The following is a 15254-nucleotide window of genomic DNA, read 5'->3' as shown; positions in this document are numbered from 1 at the left end:
GGTAAGCCCTAAAATACGCTACCTAGCCACACACGTGTGTTGGTACCAAAGGATATGGTTTTCTGCCCTTTTGATCCAAACTGGGCACAGACTTAAAAATGTTTAGGTCTGAAAGACACGCATGTTAAGGTAAAAATGAAAAGAAATGTCATGTGCTCCCTCTGGAACCAGGGTTTGGAATTAGGCCCTTGCAGCTCGATCGTCAGTCATGTGGTGTAAAAAAGCTATGCTGGCCGAAATCATGCAAGAAATGTTCTGGGACAAAACAAACAAAGGAAAATACCATTTTGAATGGTATATAAAGCTTTCTTTGACTTGTCCCAAATTGTTTCTTGCATTCCAAGCATGGTGTTTTTGTACCGTGTGACTTACCCGCTCAATATGCCCTAATATCTTTTCACACTAAAAGGCATGGTCTGAGGATCAACAAAATATGTATTTCAAAAATTTACACAGTTTGTACTGGTGGTAATAAAAATTGTTTTCTTACATAAAAAGTCCAGAGAAAGTATTTGAAGGATGGCAAAGAGCGAGGTAGTAAAAAAAAATTCTTGACTTAAAGCAAGGCACTAAGCCTTCATTGACAGCATCACCTAACCCACGCAGTAGCAGTTCCCTGAATCAGCTACTCTGGGTTTGAAAAACTTAACAAACAGCCACGACCACTTGATATTCACATAACCGACAAAAGTTACAAGTCTATAGAATAAAACAATGCTCTATTGTCTTGCTGACTGCATTAAAATCAATTTATCCAAAGTTTTTTGTCTTCAGTGAGTCTGTGTTAGGTGTCGCCTTGATAGGGTTCATCATCACTCTGAGACCAAGTATCGCCATCATCATCTCCAAGGTTACCATCTAAAGCATCACTCACTTCACAGCCCACGTCAATCGACAGAGGACAGGCCTGGGCTACATTACCTGTAGACAGAACAATAATTTAAAGGAAAATCTTCTGACACAACGATAGAACTTAGTTCTTACTGTAACACCTTGACAGCCTTATTCTTAGTTCCGTGTATTGCTAATTTCATATAGTCACACGATGAAATACAAAAATGAAAAACTATTCAATAACGTAGAAAACTTGAAATCTGATTGAAGATAATAAATTATATGCAAAGATTATTGCCAGCATTCAGGTCTGTGCATTCCCTGCTAGCAGAGATGGCCTCTTTTCCCTGGTATTCAGCAGGTGTAAGGCAAGGAGCCTGTTTGCAATAAATTATAGCAATATTTGCAATATTTATTACTGCAAAACAGTACACCCTATTATCCTAAAAATTTGTGAAAGTAAATAAGAGTAAGTACAATGGAGTTCAATAAAAAGGATAAGTACTTTTTTTTAATTTTAGAAAAGGATTACTGATGTGTCACATTGTGACTAGTGCTTTGTAATAAGAAGCCCAAATAATCCACGTGAACTTAGCTACTGCAGTACACATATTTACTTTGCTTATGTAATACAAAAATTGGAGTTACAAGTTAAAATGGTTTCAGGTAAAAAAAAATATTAACCTAGTTCGATTCTCAATAATTGATTGATTGGTTGATTCTCAATTTTCTTCATCTCCTAGGACTAGGAGAAAAGGGAAATTGTGAATCAACCAAGGTTAAATCAAAATTAGCCTAAAATCAAATTTGTCCTGTAACATTATCACCTGAACCTTTATAAATCACTAAAAAATTGAGCCAAAAAGTAATAGTTAAACAGGGCTGCAGAGAACAATCATTGCTTTCATAAAGACAGATGCCTGACTTTGTCATTACTTTCGTTTAACAAACCAAAAATGTGGTCAAACATATTATCCTTATGTTAATTTTTCGATACATCTGGTCTGGTTTTTATTACCTGACACAGATTTAAGTCTCATGTTCAAAATGATAAGCTGTAATAATAATTATTTCTGTTTTAAAAGCCAAACATAATGTCTAGTGATCAAGGTTGATATTTCATCAGACATGAGTGATAAAGGATGACCAGGCTTGGAAAGTTGTCTAATGACTGTCTATTGTTGCAGGCTTGGTTACAATATTATTCATTAAATACCGTAAAATTCTGAATATAAGCCCCGGGACTTATATTTTTCAAAGGCCCTCTTCGAGGAGTTTATTTTTGGAGGGGCTTATCTACCGAGGGAAATTTGTGTTTCAAAATCGATTGAGCTAGCCTTATAGTTGGAAGGAAATTTACTGTTTTTGCTTTGTTTTACTTTGTATTTGAGGGCAATTTCCAAGTACAAACCCACCAGGGGGCTTATATTTGGTGGGGCGATGTAACGGAGGGTTTTTGCGTTACGAGTTTGTGGGCCTTATATTTGGAGGGGCTTATACTAGGAGGGGCTTATTTTCGGAATTTTACAATATTACGCTATTTAAATAAAAGGCACAAACTTACAGACAAAGAAAGATGGTGCAAATCTTTTGCTCATATTTAACCTGGATGAAATTGCAACATTTCTTGATCCTTTTAATCTACAAAAATGTATAAGGAAACAGAAAAATAAAATAAAACAGTCATTATGTAACAACAATGGACTTGTAAAGCTCAACTGGTTTGTGATTTTTTTATTGAAAAATGCAGTATACTAGAAACGGATTAGATTGAGGCTTTGCGAGTGAAAAAAATCATTCACAAACGTATCATAACTGGTTCTCATATTGATTATTTTCGGTGGATTTCAAGGACATAATGATGACCATGAGGGTAATCTTGGTAAGAATAAAGAAATTTAAATAAATAATTTCACAGGCAGTTTTATTATAATAACATTACTTACAATCCACTCTCAGTACTAACAAATGATTTCAGCAGTGGGGATGAAGAGGCTAACATAGATCCTGTTGAGTAAAATAAAGAGCATACCATGTGGCATGAAATTATTGTGGGAGTTTATTTTTTGCAGATTGGCAATTTTTTGTGTTTTGCAGGAACTAATTTTTGTGATCAGGACAGATTGGTTTTTCTTGCTGGGAATTGATTTTTGTGATTTTCATAAAGTACCCAGCACCCAGCATTGATAATGTTTTCTTTTTTATTGAGTATGTACAATAGAAAGACATATTTTCAAGCAATAAACCAGTATTTCGTTGTTTCTGAATGAAAGAGACAAGTTGTGATTGAACAGACATGATTTCTTGGTGCTGTATGTTTGTAAAGCAAATATAATTAAATATAATTTAAGCGCTTAGGACAACGATGTATAAGCACTATATAAATTCCATTTTTATTAAATTCCATTACTAATTTAGAGAATATTTACTCTGAAAAATGTTTGCAGGAACTTATTTTTGCGGATTGCTGGAAAAACCACAAAAATTGCAAAAATTAGAACCTGCAAAAATTTCGTGCCAGATATTATTTTAAACAAATTAATAATAATAAAAATGGATTATTATTATTTTTGCTTCGCGAGAATCTAAGATTCTTTAACCACGGAAGGATTAGCTCAGTTAGTATGCTGCTTGACTAGAGAGTGGAAGATCACGGGTTTGATTTCCCATGCCAGACAGTGAGACCAATACTAAGGGTCTTAACCCTTGGACGTACAAGGCGTCTCCGAGGTTTTTCTGAGTTTTTTTCCTAGACAATAAAACATCAGCACCAGACATTTTCAGTAGCTGTTTTTTTATTGCATGCACACATTTTGAGACAAGTTCAGTGATAGTCAGTTTCTATGGTTAGCAGATATGGCATCATAAGTAGCAGGTGGTCAAGGCATTTTTGAGTGAAAATACATGTTTTTTCACCTTCTTTCAACAATAAAAGTAAATCTTGTGGCTAAAATCATGCAGATTGCTTATTTATGTGTTATTTTTAATGTCAAGCACAAAAAAATCAGCATTTCTCGCCGTTTTAACCTGATTTCTAATTCTTGGTAAAATTCAAGGTGGCAGCCAAGATGGTGACCATTGTTATCATAAAGGCCTCCAGCACCGCCACCAACCGTAAAATTATATACCTCATCATGTTAAGAAGATCAAAGGCTTTCCACTGAAGGCAAAATCGTTTTGAAATACTGCAAAATAGTAAAAACTCTGGGGAGTGGTTCCATCCCCCCCCCAACCCCCTTTGTACTACGGTAGGGGTATGAATTTGCGTGTACGTCTAAGGGTTAAATAAATGAGAAATGAGTGTACTCCCTTTGCATTACAAGTAGCTAGACCTAAAAATGGCAGTCCCGTTTCCAGTTCGAGATAAAAAATAGTGTCCCTTGTCAATACTTTTGGGCTAAGTGTATTGACACTCAAATAAAGTGCATTTTTTTCTGTTAATATTAGCCCATTAATTTTCACACCCCTAATGATGCTGTGTTACATCATTAATTTGTGCTTTTCTTACCATTGACTCTCTTAACCAAAAATAATCACAGACGATTTGCTGACAATTCACTTGTCGACAATATCACTTGAACTACACTGAGTGACAAAAGGAGAATGGAGGTCATCAGTGACACTACAGTGTACTGATCAGCGATGAAAAGGTAAATTCTCTCAACTACCGTCGATATAGGTTGGGAACAACCACAGAAATACTACAAACTGCAGGGCTACTTAGCTTAGTGAGAAGAAGAAGCTTTAGGTTAGTTGATAGAAAGTCTAATAACTAGATTAAAACAACCTGATTTATAATCCGGTTAATTAAAGGATATAACGGCTCATCATACAATGTTCACAAAATACAATCACTCCACTGCAGGAAAACTTACTTTGTGAAGTATGCCTCGTGATGCTTGAAGACAACTGCAACAAGTAATCAAATGATTTAACTAAATCTTAAAACTGAAAACACCACAAAAGACATGGTCTCAGAGCTCACCACAGTTGAAGAACGGGACAGAGAACGAATGCAACGTGCAGCTGTAGCCGCCATTTTGAAATAACCGCTGAACACAAACTCGCATGTTCATGAAGTAACATGGAAACGAGGTTAGTTACTCGCCAAAAGGTTGATGGGAATTTATTAAGATGGCGGCTGCTGCACGTTGTGTTCGAACATTTGCGAGAGCTTCGGTTCAGATGTCGGTAAGTTGGCTTGATCAATGATGTTAGCATTTCTGATACAATTCCCCTAACGCTAAGATATTTTTTCACAGAAAGCTGCTTTGTCTGCGAACAGTATACCAAAAGGTATGTGGCTTATTGCAAGTTGTGGACCGTTTTGCAGCCAACAATTAGACACAAATTATTACATAATCTAAAGTTATTTCTTTCACTTTGTAGCGAGAAGTATATCCTCTTCTGTAGGAAGATCTATTCTTAGAGACTGTGGATTGTAAGTATGCTTCCATTGCAGTTGCTTTGTATCTTGAGTCGCTTCTCTCATTTTCTGTATAGCTCAAAATATCAGCTGGGGCTACTTTTTCCATAGAGGGAGAAAAGGGAAATAATCAACAAGTTCTAATGATATATTTGTATTTTATGTCAGTAGTATAATAAACTGGTGGTTTCATGAGGTGTATATCTGTCTGATTTTGTTAAAATGTGGCCACTAGGTTTTTGTCTGGCGTCAGGCACAGCCTGGCTCCAGGCCAGCCCGGTGTCCAAAAAAGTAGGGGGCGTGCCATCTTGGTGGGTACAGCTGGATAGCCCAGGGACTGCCTTAACAATGGGTGGGTGGTTCAGGCCTGGGGGGAAAAACTAGTGGGGTAGGGAGGGGGCTATTTTGACGCAACCCCTTCAGTAAGCAGCAGTGTTCACTAAAGGCTTTGACTGGTAAGTACCTTGGTCTTAATTTGCCCTAGCCAGCTGAATCAGGCCTATGCTGAGAATGATTATCATGATAATTACAGAGCTCAGTGGGAAGTCACTCCCACTTCAATTGGCTCGAGGTCACCTTCTTAGTGGTCCTTTATGAAACCCTGAAGATTTATTTGTTTGTTTTTCTTTGTTACAGACTCAACACAATAGCCAGAGATAATCTGTGTAAAAGTCTAGCCAGAAGACACACCAGACTGTCAGCAGCTGTCAGTAAGTTTATACATTTTTTACATGTGTGAGTTCATCATAGGACATTTCAAAGAAAAATACCGGAAGTTCTTAGTCATGGCCATTATTATAATCACACATGACTTGGACAGGATGCAGTTGTGCAGTTCCATATCATTCCCCAACATCTACATCTTACTCATATTCAAAACATTTCCCATCAGCAATAAATGAGCTGAAATCGTTCTTCAGCAATAAAAGTCAGAGAAGTTTGTTTTTGAAGCAGGTTTACCTTTAAGCATTGATCATAGCAAGGTACTTCATTGTTGTGAAAACATTTGATAGTTTCTCTTTGTGTTGGGCCTGCAAACTAGTTTTACTCTGATCGGATTTTCTGTATCAAGATTATTGGCATTTTAGTGTATGACAATTATTGTAATATATTAATAAGCAACCTTTTAGAAAAGGTGTATGACAAATTATTTTCTGGCAAAGCTTAAAGGCATTTTTTTTTTTTTACATGGCTCATCACTAAATAATTTGCCTTTAATGTTGCATGACAGAGTTTATTTGCTCTTGATCTCAAAGTCCAGTCAACTGCTTTCAGAGCCCCTTTTCTTCTTCTGTAAATTATTATTTTATGGGGGAACATTATGGCTTGGAGCAAGCTTTCTAATAATATTGAGAATCGTCAGAAGCGAAGGGGACTCATTATTGGTATAAGTGAAAGTGCAAAAGAAAGAGGTGCTATCCCCACCTCAATCATCTGGACAGATACAGCTTGTGTGGTCTTCAACTTATGTGGTTTCCAAAGGGAGAGCTTGTTTTCTGGCCAGGGGACATTGGGGCTCCAAAACAGCTTGCTGTTCGCCATGCAAGAGGAACTAGAGTCTTCTCCTCGTTTATTAAACTGCATTACTTCAAAATCTGAGAAGTGAACGTGATGCCCTGAGATTCTTTCAACTTTATCTCCTGATGCCAATAAGATGTAATTTCAAACACTGTCATTAGCATGCTGTTTGCATAGACAAATCACATGATGTAATATATTCTAGGCATTATATTCTCCTTTTTAATGGAGAGTGAGGTCATTACAGGGAAATCTCAGACCAGGGCCTTGACATATGTCAGTACATCAAGGCTGAGGTCTGAGATTTCCCTGTAATGACTAGCCTGTGTAGCATGGCGGTTTTGTCGATCCGGGCGCAGGAGCGGCGTAGCCGCAAAATTCGCGTGCGAAGCGCGCGAGAATGAGCGGCGAAGCCGCGAGAAAAATAAAAACCGCCTGCCCGGATTCGTGGCCTTTTCAACTGCCGCCCCCTTCAACTCATTTTGACATTCTGTTGACAACTTATTTGGTTTCAGTTTTCCCAGCCAATCAGAAATAAAGTGTTGACAGCCTAAACACGACACAAAAGCTCGTGATATAGTGTAAAACGTGACCTTGGCCGGAATTGGAGTTTGCTTGAACAAACACGGGTTTTTTCTTTGTGGCTATCTCGCGCATAGGTGACTACACTGCGTTCTAAACTTGACTGAGTAGATCTTATTTTTGCTGCACAAAGTCTTACATTTATTTAGAGGTCATGGAGTTGGTTTGTTTAATCCGTATTGAGTAATTATTTCCTGTGGTTAATGTTATTTTCGCTAATTAGAATTTGTTGATCTCAGATGCAGTTGTAAAGTACTAATTTCTTTGACCACTCTTAAAGCCTAAAGCTTTTTATTACGGCAGATAAATATTTTAGTTTCTTTGGTCTTTTCCGACTTAAATGCCTGGATCTGGACAACTACAAACCAAGGAGCCTTGGTTTGTAGTTTCTGTCACTACTTTGTCCGTGAATGTTTGGACGCTGGGCCCGGCTTTGTAAGTGTTGTTTGCAGGATGTTGTATTTTTACGTATACAGGGGCACCCAACGGGAAATTTTGAAAAAAAGACCAAAAAACAACAACAAAGCGTGAATAAAGTTTTCTGAGACTATTTTAAGCATTTTGGGAGATTGCTGGAAAAAAATTATCTGTTCCTCACTCCCAGCAAGACTGATGGAAGAGTTCCCAGCCAGCAAACTTACAACCTGCAACCTGACTTACTGGGAAGTTTCATAGGGCACAATTCAGATCTTGAGTGGTAAGTAACCCATACAAGTGACCCGTAGCAGCTATTCTAGACTTCAAATCCCCTCTGACACCCTGAATTATCTTTTTCCCAGCAACACTTTCCTTCCAAGGACTATTATTTCTTCCACATCTCCCAGCCAGCAAAAATGTGCCTGAAGAACAGATATTTTGAGGAACAGATCCATTGGGTGCCCCTGCGTATAGCGCGATCTTCAGATTTGAGTTGTAGCTTAAGCTACACCAAGCAAAAAAATATGGAGAATTACGCTGTGCGTCTTTCTTCTACCGTATGCGATTCATCGACCACAATCGCGGACACCGTTCGATGTATTGCGCTGGAGTACGTTATTCTCTAACACCGAGTAATGGAGAAAATTGAGGTGAACTTTCTCGAAGCACTGAAATTTACTGTTTCTGTCATAAGGTCCATTGCTTTACAGCACAGCGACAACATTTCAGATATCTGGTCGTCGATAGTACGTTTTAGAGGGGAAATTGTGATCATACAGGTTTTCGATGAGGATATTTCTTCTTTAGCCATAGCAAAGACAGTAAAGATCATGCTCTTGCCAAATCTTGTTGACAAAATTTCCATGACATCTCTCCTTTGAAGAAGACTGTAAATGGCCATTTCCTGTTTAGGCTTCAATACAATTGCCCTGTTTTCCCGTCAAATATTCAAGACCGACGACGCTCCGGTCAACGCTTTTTTGATATTTTGATTTTGTTTTGCGGAGATGATTTATTCAGTCCCTCGAAACTCTCCCATGGGAGATTACCAAAATATTTGATTGACAGGCGAACATTCCGAACCAATCGGAACGATCCGTACGCTGGCGTGCGGACCGACTCAAAAAAGCCCCCCGTCCGTGCAGGCGGTTTTTCAAGTTGCTTCCGCCCCAATCTCCTCGCGGTTTGTCTGCCCTCGCCCGCCTTTATTACTTAGCGCGCCCAACCAAAACCGCCATGCTACGCAGGCTATGTAATGACCAAACGAACGAGGTTAATAAGTTATTTATTATTTGGCCTTTTCATTATGGACCTGAGCCTGCAATCGATTAAAACCAACAACTGGTCAGTGGATTACTTAAAAAAACAACATCACCTCAGTGAGTTGCACACTTTAGCCCACAATACCATCAGGTGACACTCGTCAGTGGATACCCTTTTTGACAGACGTCAGTTGACCATAACATGGATGTCCATAAGATTGTATATGTGTTGGACACCTAGCTAGTAATGCCCGGTCATTACAAGAAAATAATGCCTATTTATTACAAGAAAACAACCAATCAGAGCGTGTGTACTATTGTAGCCAACACATCCTCAAGACAACTATTGGAATTCATATTCATCTACTGTCATGGCTATTAGAGGAAGTCATAAATGATTGTGCGCTAATTGCAATTATTTTTAACTCAAATTTAGATCAAATCTGGTTTACTTCTGTGGCCGATATAATGTGTGAAGAGGATGAGGGAAATGGGGATGATGAAATTGCAACAGAAGTTGTATCAGATGAGGATGAAATATTGAGAGTTTGTCATACTCTGAAGGCCATGTGACGAATGTAATCTAACAGATTTGCAGGCAGTCGGGGGATTTAAAACTGTAAATGCATCAAAATGGCCTTGTCATCACTCTGCAATAACAGTGTTCTTTCGAAGATTGAAGTTCCAGTTAGTCACAGGAAATTAGAGTGCACGCAATGAAATGAACCAATCACAACTTGCAGCAAAGTGAAACTAACCAGTGAAGACTGTTGGAGCATGCGTTAAACTAAACTTTGAGTTGACTGGCACCATGAGGTTACTTCAAGCAGTACTTTTTAGACCTGTAGCACTGTCAATTGTGCTGTAAAAGGGGATTGTAAGTTTTGAGTCTCAGCTAGATGCAACCGTTCAAACGAAAGCTGCCAAACAATGCTTTCCTTTAGTACTTTGCGTGGTACTCTACAAAGTTTTGATTTTGTGTTCTCTTGGAAGCAAAATTTGACCTTTTTAATACCCTCCAAAATAACTGGCAAAGAGGTTTCATTTCAGTTGTCACAGCAGTTTATCCAAAGGCTATTAATAAAATCCATAATAAATTGCTGTCAATTTTGTTGTGATTTGTGATTGGTTCAGTTACTATTACGTATCACTATTACTGTGGCTCACCTGAAAACACTGCTTTGCTAGCAGACAGTTTTTCTTTTTTTACGTTTGGAAGCAAAGTTTAAGGCATTATTTTTTAATTCCCATAGGTTTCGTGGTGCTTAATCCACCTCCCCTGGTAGAAAACTGCGAGACAGATGATGACAGTTTGGAGGCGGTTTGTGGAGATGATGACGAGACATTTTCGTGCTGTAAAGATACAATACCGGGGCTCTGAAAACCCCGAAATTGTAACAAAGAACGCGAACTTCATTATTTACCTGTCAAATGTAATTATTGTTTTTATTCTCTGTCTGTAAATCAGTTAGATGACGGTTTGTATTAAAGATTGTCTTTTATCTCTGTCATAGTTTAGTTCCTAGCCTGCGTTTCAGCCAGCCCACGCATCGTCTCGAGCATTAGTTTAGTCTTTATACAGGTGGTTTAGACTGTCTGCGACACAGGCTATGAAGTCCCTAAAGACATCTCTAGCAAAAACACATTGTTGACAACACATTTGTGACCTTTAACTATTGCTTTATTTTAATAAATTGCTTGAAAAACGATTTGCAGAATCCTCTATAGAATCTTTAATAGGCTCAAAGCCTGGCGCGCCAAAAACGCTAATGTGAACTGAAGTCCTTTACGCAGCTTGCGTACTGATGCTCTCATATGTCCTGGACGTATACAACTTCGTAAGGGGTTTTAGAAGGGCTTATAAACGGGTGAGCTTATATCCGAGAGGACTTTTAACAGAATAGAAAACGGAAGCGTTTGAAAACGAGCTACATAGCGGTGCAGATCAAAATATATTTTTTTAATTTACTCGCTTTTTAAGAAACGGTCCAGATATGAACGATAGCAACAACGGCAACGAATATGTTGGAATGCAAAAAAGGTGCTAACATTTCTATTGTCTGTACTTATTTCTGATTGTCTTAAACAGCAAAAGTTAACAAAACTTCATAAAGCGGTACATATATTCATCCTTACTTCCCAACCATCTTCCATATAACAAAATCTGGTCTCAGTTTGAATAACAAAGAAATCCTATACATGTGGGGAACATGTAAAATTGTAAACTTTTCTTGGCTATTGTTTTCAACTTTTGTGATTGGTCAAAATCTTTTCACACAAAAAAACACCCTTTCAAAGTGGAGTGTAAATGCATTTTATTGAGTAAACGGCCTTCATGTCGTTTTATTGTCTGTGTAAAAATGAGAACATTCCTATGTGGGAAAACACCGTTGCCGCATAACAAAAGAAATTGCTATCCACCTTACCCGGATCATTACTTAAGTTTCAGAACGTCGTAAAAAAATCGAATTCATTTCAATACAAGCTAGAGGGAGGGCTTATAACGGGGTGTATCTTTTTTGTGTGAAAGGTAGATGGGCCTATAAGTGGGACGGGGGGGGGGGGGGGGGCTTACAATAAGGGGAAGTTTAAGGTATCCGAGAGGCCACAAGGAAAAAGTTCTCTTGGTCATGTATTATTGACCAAGCTTGTTTGGTCAAGTAGAGGGTCATAAAACGCAAAATAGGGAACTACAATCGGGGACAAAATTAGACTCTACCAGGAGCCCATAACTCGGAGCGAGCAACTCCCATACTAGGTCAATGTCACGGCGTTTTAGGGACGGACCATTAGAAAAGTTATGGGGGAGGGGGAGGGGAATTTTCGAGCCGCATGAATTTTTTCGTCATCAAATTCCTTGCATAAATTTTTTTTAGGCCATAGCATGAATATTTTTGAGGATTAATTGGCGTGCAAGAATTTTTTTTCATTCAATTTTCCCTTGCGCGAATTTTTTTTTTGTACTTCGCCCGCGCCCCCATCCCCCACCCCCTTACATAACTTTTCTAATGGTTCGTCCTTACGGACCAGTGTATTGTTAGACAGATTTTAGGGTACTTTTTTTCTGCGAAAATAGAATCTCCACTCCGTTGATAAGCGCATTCGAAGGATAAGATATCAAATAGGAAAGCAAATATCATTTTTAGGTCTGTTGGTTTTACTGACTAATTTATGGGACTTACCGTAAAAAAAATAATAAAAAAATAAATAAAGAAACAAACTACGGCATTTAGCTGGGTCCTGGGACGAGGTAGTCTGCCACACAGCCGTTTTTAGTGTCGTCACGCAACACTCCTCGCGTTGCGTGACGACACTAAAAGCGGCTGTGTAGCAGACTAGGGACGAGGTTGCTATTCAACTAAGCGTATATATACTTTATATTCGGCACTTTATACCATTAACAGTTTATCGGCGCACGGTGGTGTACGAAAAGAACTTGACCTTTTTCTTTTGGAGAAAAGTGGAAAGTTCAACATTTTCACATAAAGAAGACTGCCAAAATTGAGCGGAAATCTCAAGTAATCGGGGAAGAAGCAAGGTAATAATAATGAATGAACAGTCAGTTACATGGGAATATTAACACTTAGCCGCCTAAGTATGCTTATTTCGTCGTTTTGATTATACAGTTGAGATCCCTAGTTTCTGTAAAATCAGGTTTCATTTTCCTTTATATGCTCTCCAGCTTCTGGGAAACTCAAACGAGCAACCGGTCTGTCTGGAACCATATGGCCCACATAGTTAAAAATTATTTTATGGTTGGTCCAAGCGCTTTGCTTTAGCCGCTCTATCAGTGCGTTAACTATTTCTTTCACATTCTCGGCTTCGCATGCATTATTCCTATTCAATTCTCGAAACGAGAACGAAACTATAAATCCTTTGTTTTACGCCAAGAAATTGAAATCTTTGTTATCTCTGCGATTGGCGAATGGAAGTGTAAATGGAACAGAGTTGTTGGTAATGAATAAAATATTACAATAGACTCTACTGGCTTTTACGGTGTGAAGCTGGAAATAATTTCATTCACAAATTAACTAGAAAACAAAGGGCACTGGAGACTGAAAGTTGAAATCATTTTTGTTGTTTTATAAATCGACATTTTCCCAAACCTCTTGCAACCAAGGACACGGATTGAAAATGTGGTAATAATTTATTCATGTGCCCACTGAGAAGTCTAAACTTTCAGCCAAATATAACTGATATACGACCGCAAATACGGCCGCGGATTTACCGGCTTGTGACCACATTGTGTGGAAAGGAGTAAATAAGTTTTGACGCTTTTATGACGTCTGACTCCTTCTTTTTCTTTTTTTTTTTTTTCATCACGGATAATATTTAAGTCAAAGTTAATTTCATAATTTCTCTATCTCCCCATATACCCCAGTTTTTGAAGCATTCAACTCAAGTCAGAAAGAATCGATCACGTCCAAGAATGGAACAGAAATGGGGATCATTTCGCGGTCGGTATCATTTCGGGGGCTGTACGCACAGTGTGTATAACTGAATAAATGCAGCGTTCAGCTGACTAAATAGTCCATTTTAGAGACAAAGAAACATGACATGAGTTGACTTTTGATGCTTATAACTTCTATTTGATTTTACATTTCCAAAGGAAACCTATGTATAATCACTTATAGCGCTGTTAGGTGCAACAAAATAACCTATTCTCTATAGAATTTCGCTTAGTGCCGATAAGAGATCATAATATTATTATTAGCTCCTGTTGCCGACTGATGTGAATATGATGTAAAGTAGGATATTGGATGCTTTAAGGCTCGCTATAAATCATTAAGAGCCAGCCCGAACTGAATCATTATATTGCTTTAAAAGCGTTCTAAGTATAGTTGAACTCGATATTATTGTTAATCATATCAGGGGCGGATCCAGAAAATTCAGAGAGAGGAGGCCAGGATACTTACCAGCTCTATTTTGGATACTTTTTATTTTTCTGAGACGGAATTCTTTAAAAATAATACAAACTTTCATAGGAAAAGGGTCGGCTGCTGCCCTTCGACACACTCCTAAATCCGCCCATGCATATATCAATATTAGCAACAGCCAACAAGATAAAATATATATACTTTTTTCGCAGCTTGTAAGATCTGGGTGTAAGAAACCCAACACTGTAAAAAATCACTGATTTCAAATACTGGCATCGTGTCGTTGTTTTTCAAATCAAAGGCCTGGTAGATGAAAAGGAAAGTGTTTTTCATTCAGTATTAAAGGTAGATACGTAAATAGAAAGTGACTAAGTTAGGAACCCAAAAATTACATATTTGCCCAAAAGTGATTAAGATGGGATCTATAATTGGCCACAGAATAGACTGTAATGGGGTAGGGGCTCTGAGAGGCCAGCGGCACATACCCAGCAAAAATTAACCCGAGTAACCCTCGGGCTGCCAGTATCGGTCAAAAACGATAATGAAGATGTGCCTGGTGGCTTTCGTGTTTTTCGCTTTGCCAGGGTTGCTGTTCAGTCCTCATAAACGCTTGCGTGTGCTTTTCTGAGACATTTTACGTCAATATAAGGTGGGGTGCTTAAAAACGGTCAGAAAGGAGAACAATCTTCAAAATCGTTGCGTGTAGTTTCATTTGAAATGACAGGTTGTTCGCTAGGTTGCCAGGGTATTGTTTGGTCAGAGAAACATTTTGATAGTCACGAATGTCAAATCTTATCGAGATTTGTCAAAACGTCTTGAAGTCATTTCGCGCAATATTGCGTAAATAGGAAAACTATATAAAAACCGCTAATAGCAAGACAAGAAACATAAAAGGGAAAATGAAAGCAGTAACGGGCCATTTGTGAGCAAAATGAAATGAAAATTCAAATGATGAACGTAAATTTGAAACACTGACCTGACAAACCGAAACAGTATTCTTTAATTTGTTGTTAGAGGTTCAATCGTACGTGAAAAGAAAAGAAAAAAGAAAAACGAGGAAAAACTTTACCATGCAGTGAAATTTAAACAAGACAATATTTAAAGTATTTTAATAATATATACTGATAAATAGAAAAATGGGCAAAAAGAAAATATCAGTGAACCAGCTCGGGGAACGGGAAACCGACGAATGGAACCAGTCGCTGACGAAAACTAACATCTCGTGATTGCCAGATAGAAAGTTTGCTTGTTTACGTATATACAGGCTAAATTCGAACAAATAACCTGCGTACTGATGCTGTAATGGACGATTTAGCCAAAAAAAAAATACCCATACTA

General features: G+C 38.1%; 3 protein-coding genes across 4 annotated transcripts in view; 2 read left to right on the top strand and 1 right to left on the bottom strand.

Annotated features, from left to right (window-relative positions):
- Positions 1–417: 417 nt before the first annotated feature.
- LOC140943772 (uncharacterized) lies at positions 418–4910 on the bottom strand. The gene is made up of 5 exons (XM_073392882.1): positions 4820–4910; positions 4710–4743; positions 2781–2841; positions 2399–2475; positions 418–921 (listed from the first exon to the last, which is right to left on the bottom strand). The coding sequence occupies exons 1-5, from the start codon at positions 4871–4873 to the stop codon at positions 785–787; spliced, it is 363 nt and encodes a 120-aa protein (XP_073248983.1). The 5' UTR covers positions 4874–4910; the 3' UTR covers positions 418–784.
- A 5-nt stretch (positions 4911–4915) lies between these two features.
- Positions 4916–10550, top strand: LOC140943773 (uncharacterized). Of its 2 annotated transcripts, none has more exons than XM_073392883.1 (5): positions 4916–5025; positions 5097–5130; positions 5224–5275; positions 5897–5970; positions 9476–10286. In XM_073392883.1, exons 1-5 carry the CDS (start codon positions 4969–4971, stop codon positions 9610–9612), a joined length of 354 nt encoding a protein of 117 aa, XP_073248984.1. In that variant the 5' UTR covers positions 4916–4968; the 3' UTR covers positions 9613–10286. The 2 variants fall into 2 exon arrangements, with proteins under 2 accessions (XP_073248984.1, XP_073248985.1); XM_073392884.1 differs by lacking the exon at positions 9476–10286 and adding an exon at positions 10293–10550 and having other exon boundaries at positions 4917–5025.
- Positions 10551–12426: 1876 nt separating this feature from the next.
- Positions 12427–15254, top strand: part of LOC140943227 (alpha-(1,3)-fucosyltransferase 7-like) — a 13176-nt gene continuing 10348 nt past the window's right edge. Inside the window, exon 1 of the mRNA XM_073392295.1 lies at positions 12427–12577. The gene's annotated coding sequence lies outside the window, so the exon portion shown is untranslated. The remainder of the gene's footprint in view (positions 12578–15254) is intronic.

Source organism: Porites lutea, chromosome 7, assembly GCF_958299795.1.
Source record: "Porites lutea chromosome 7, jaPorLute2.1, whole genome shotgun sequence".
NCBI lineage: Eukaryota > Metazoa > Cnidaria > Anthozoa > Scleractinia > Poritidae > Porites > Porites lutea.
This window is presented reverse-complemented; position numbering and strand designations above follow the sequence as displayed.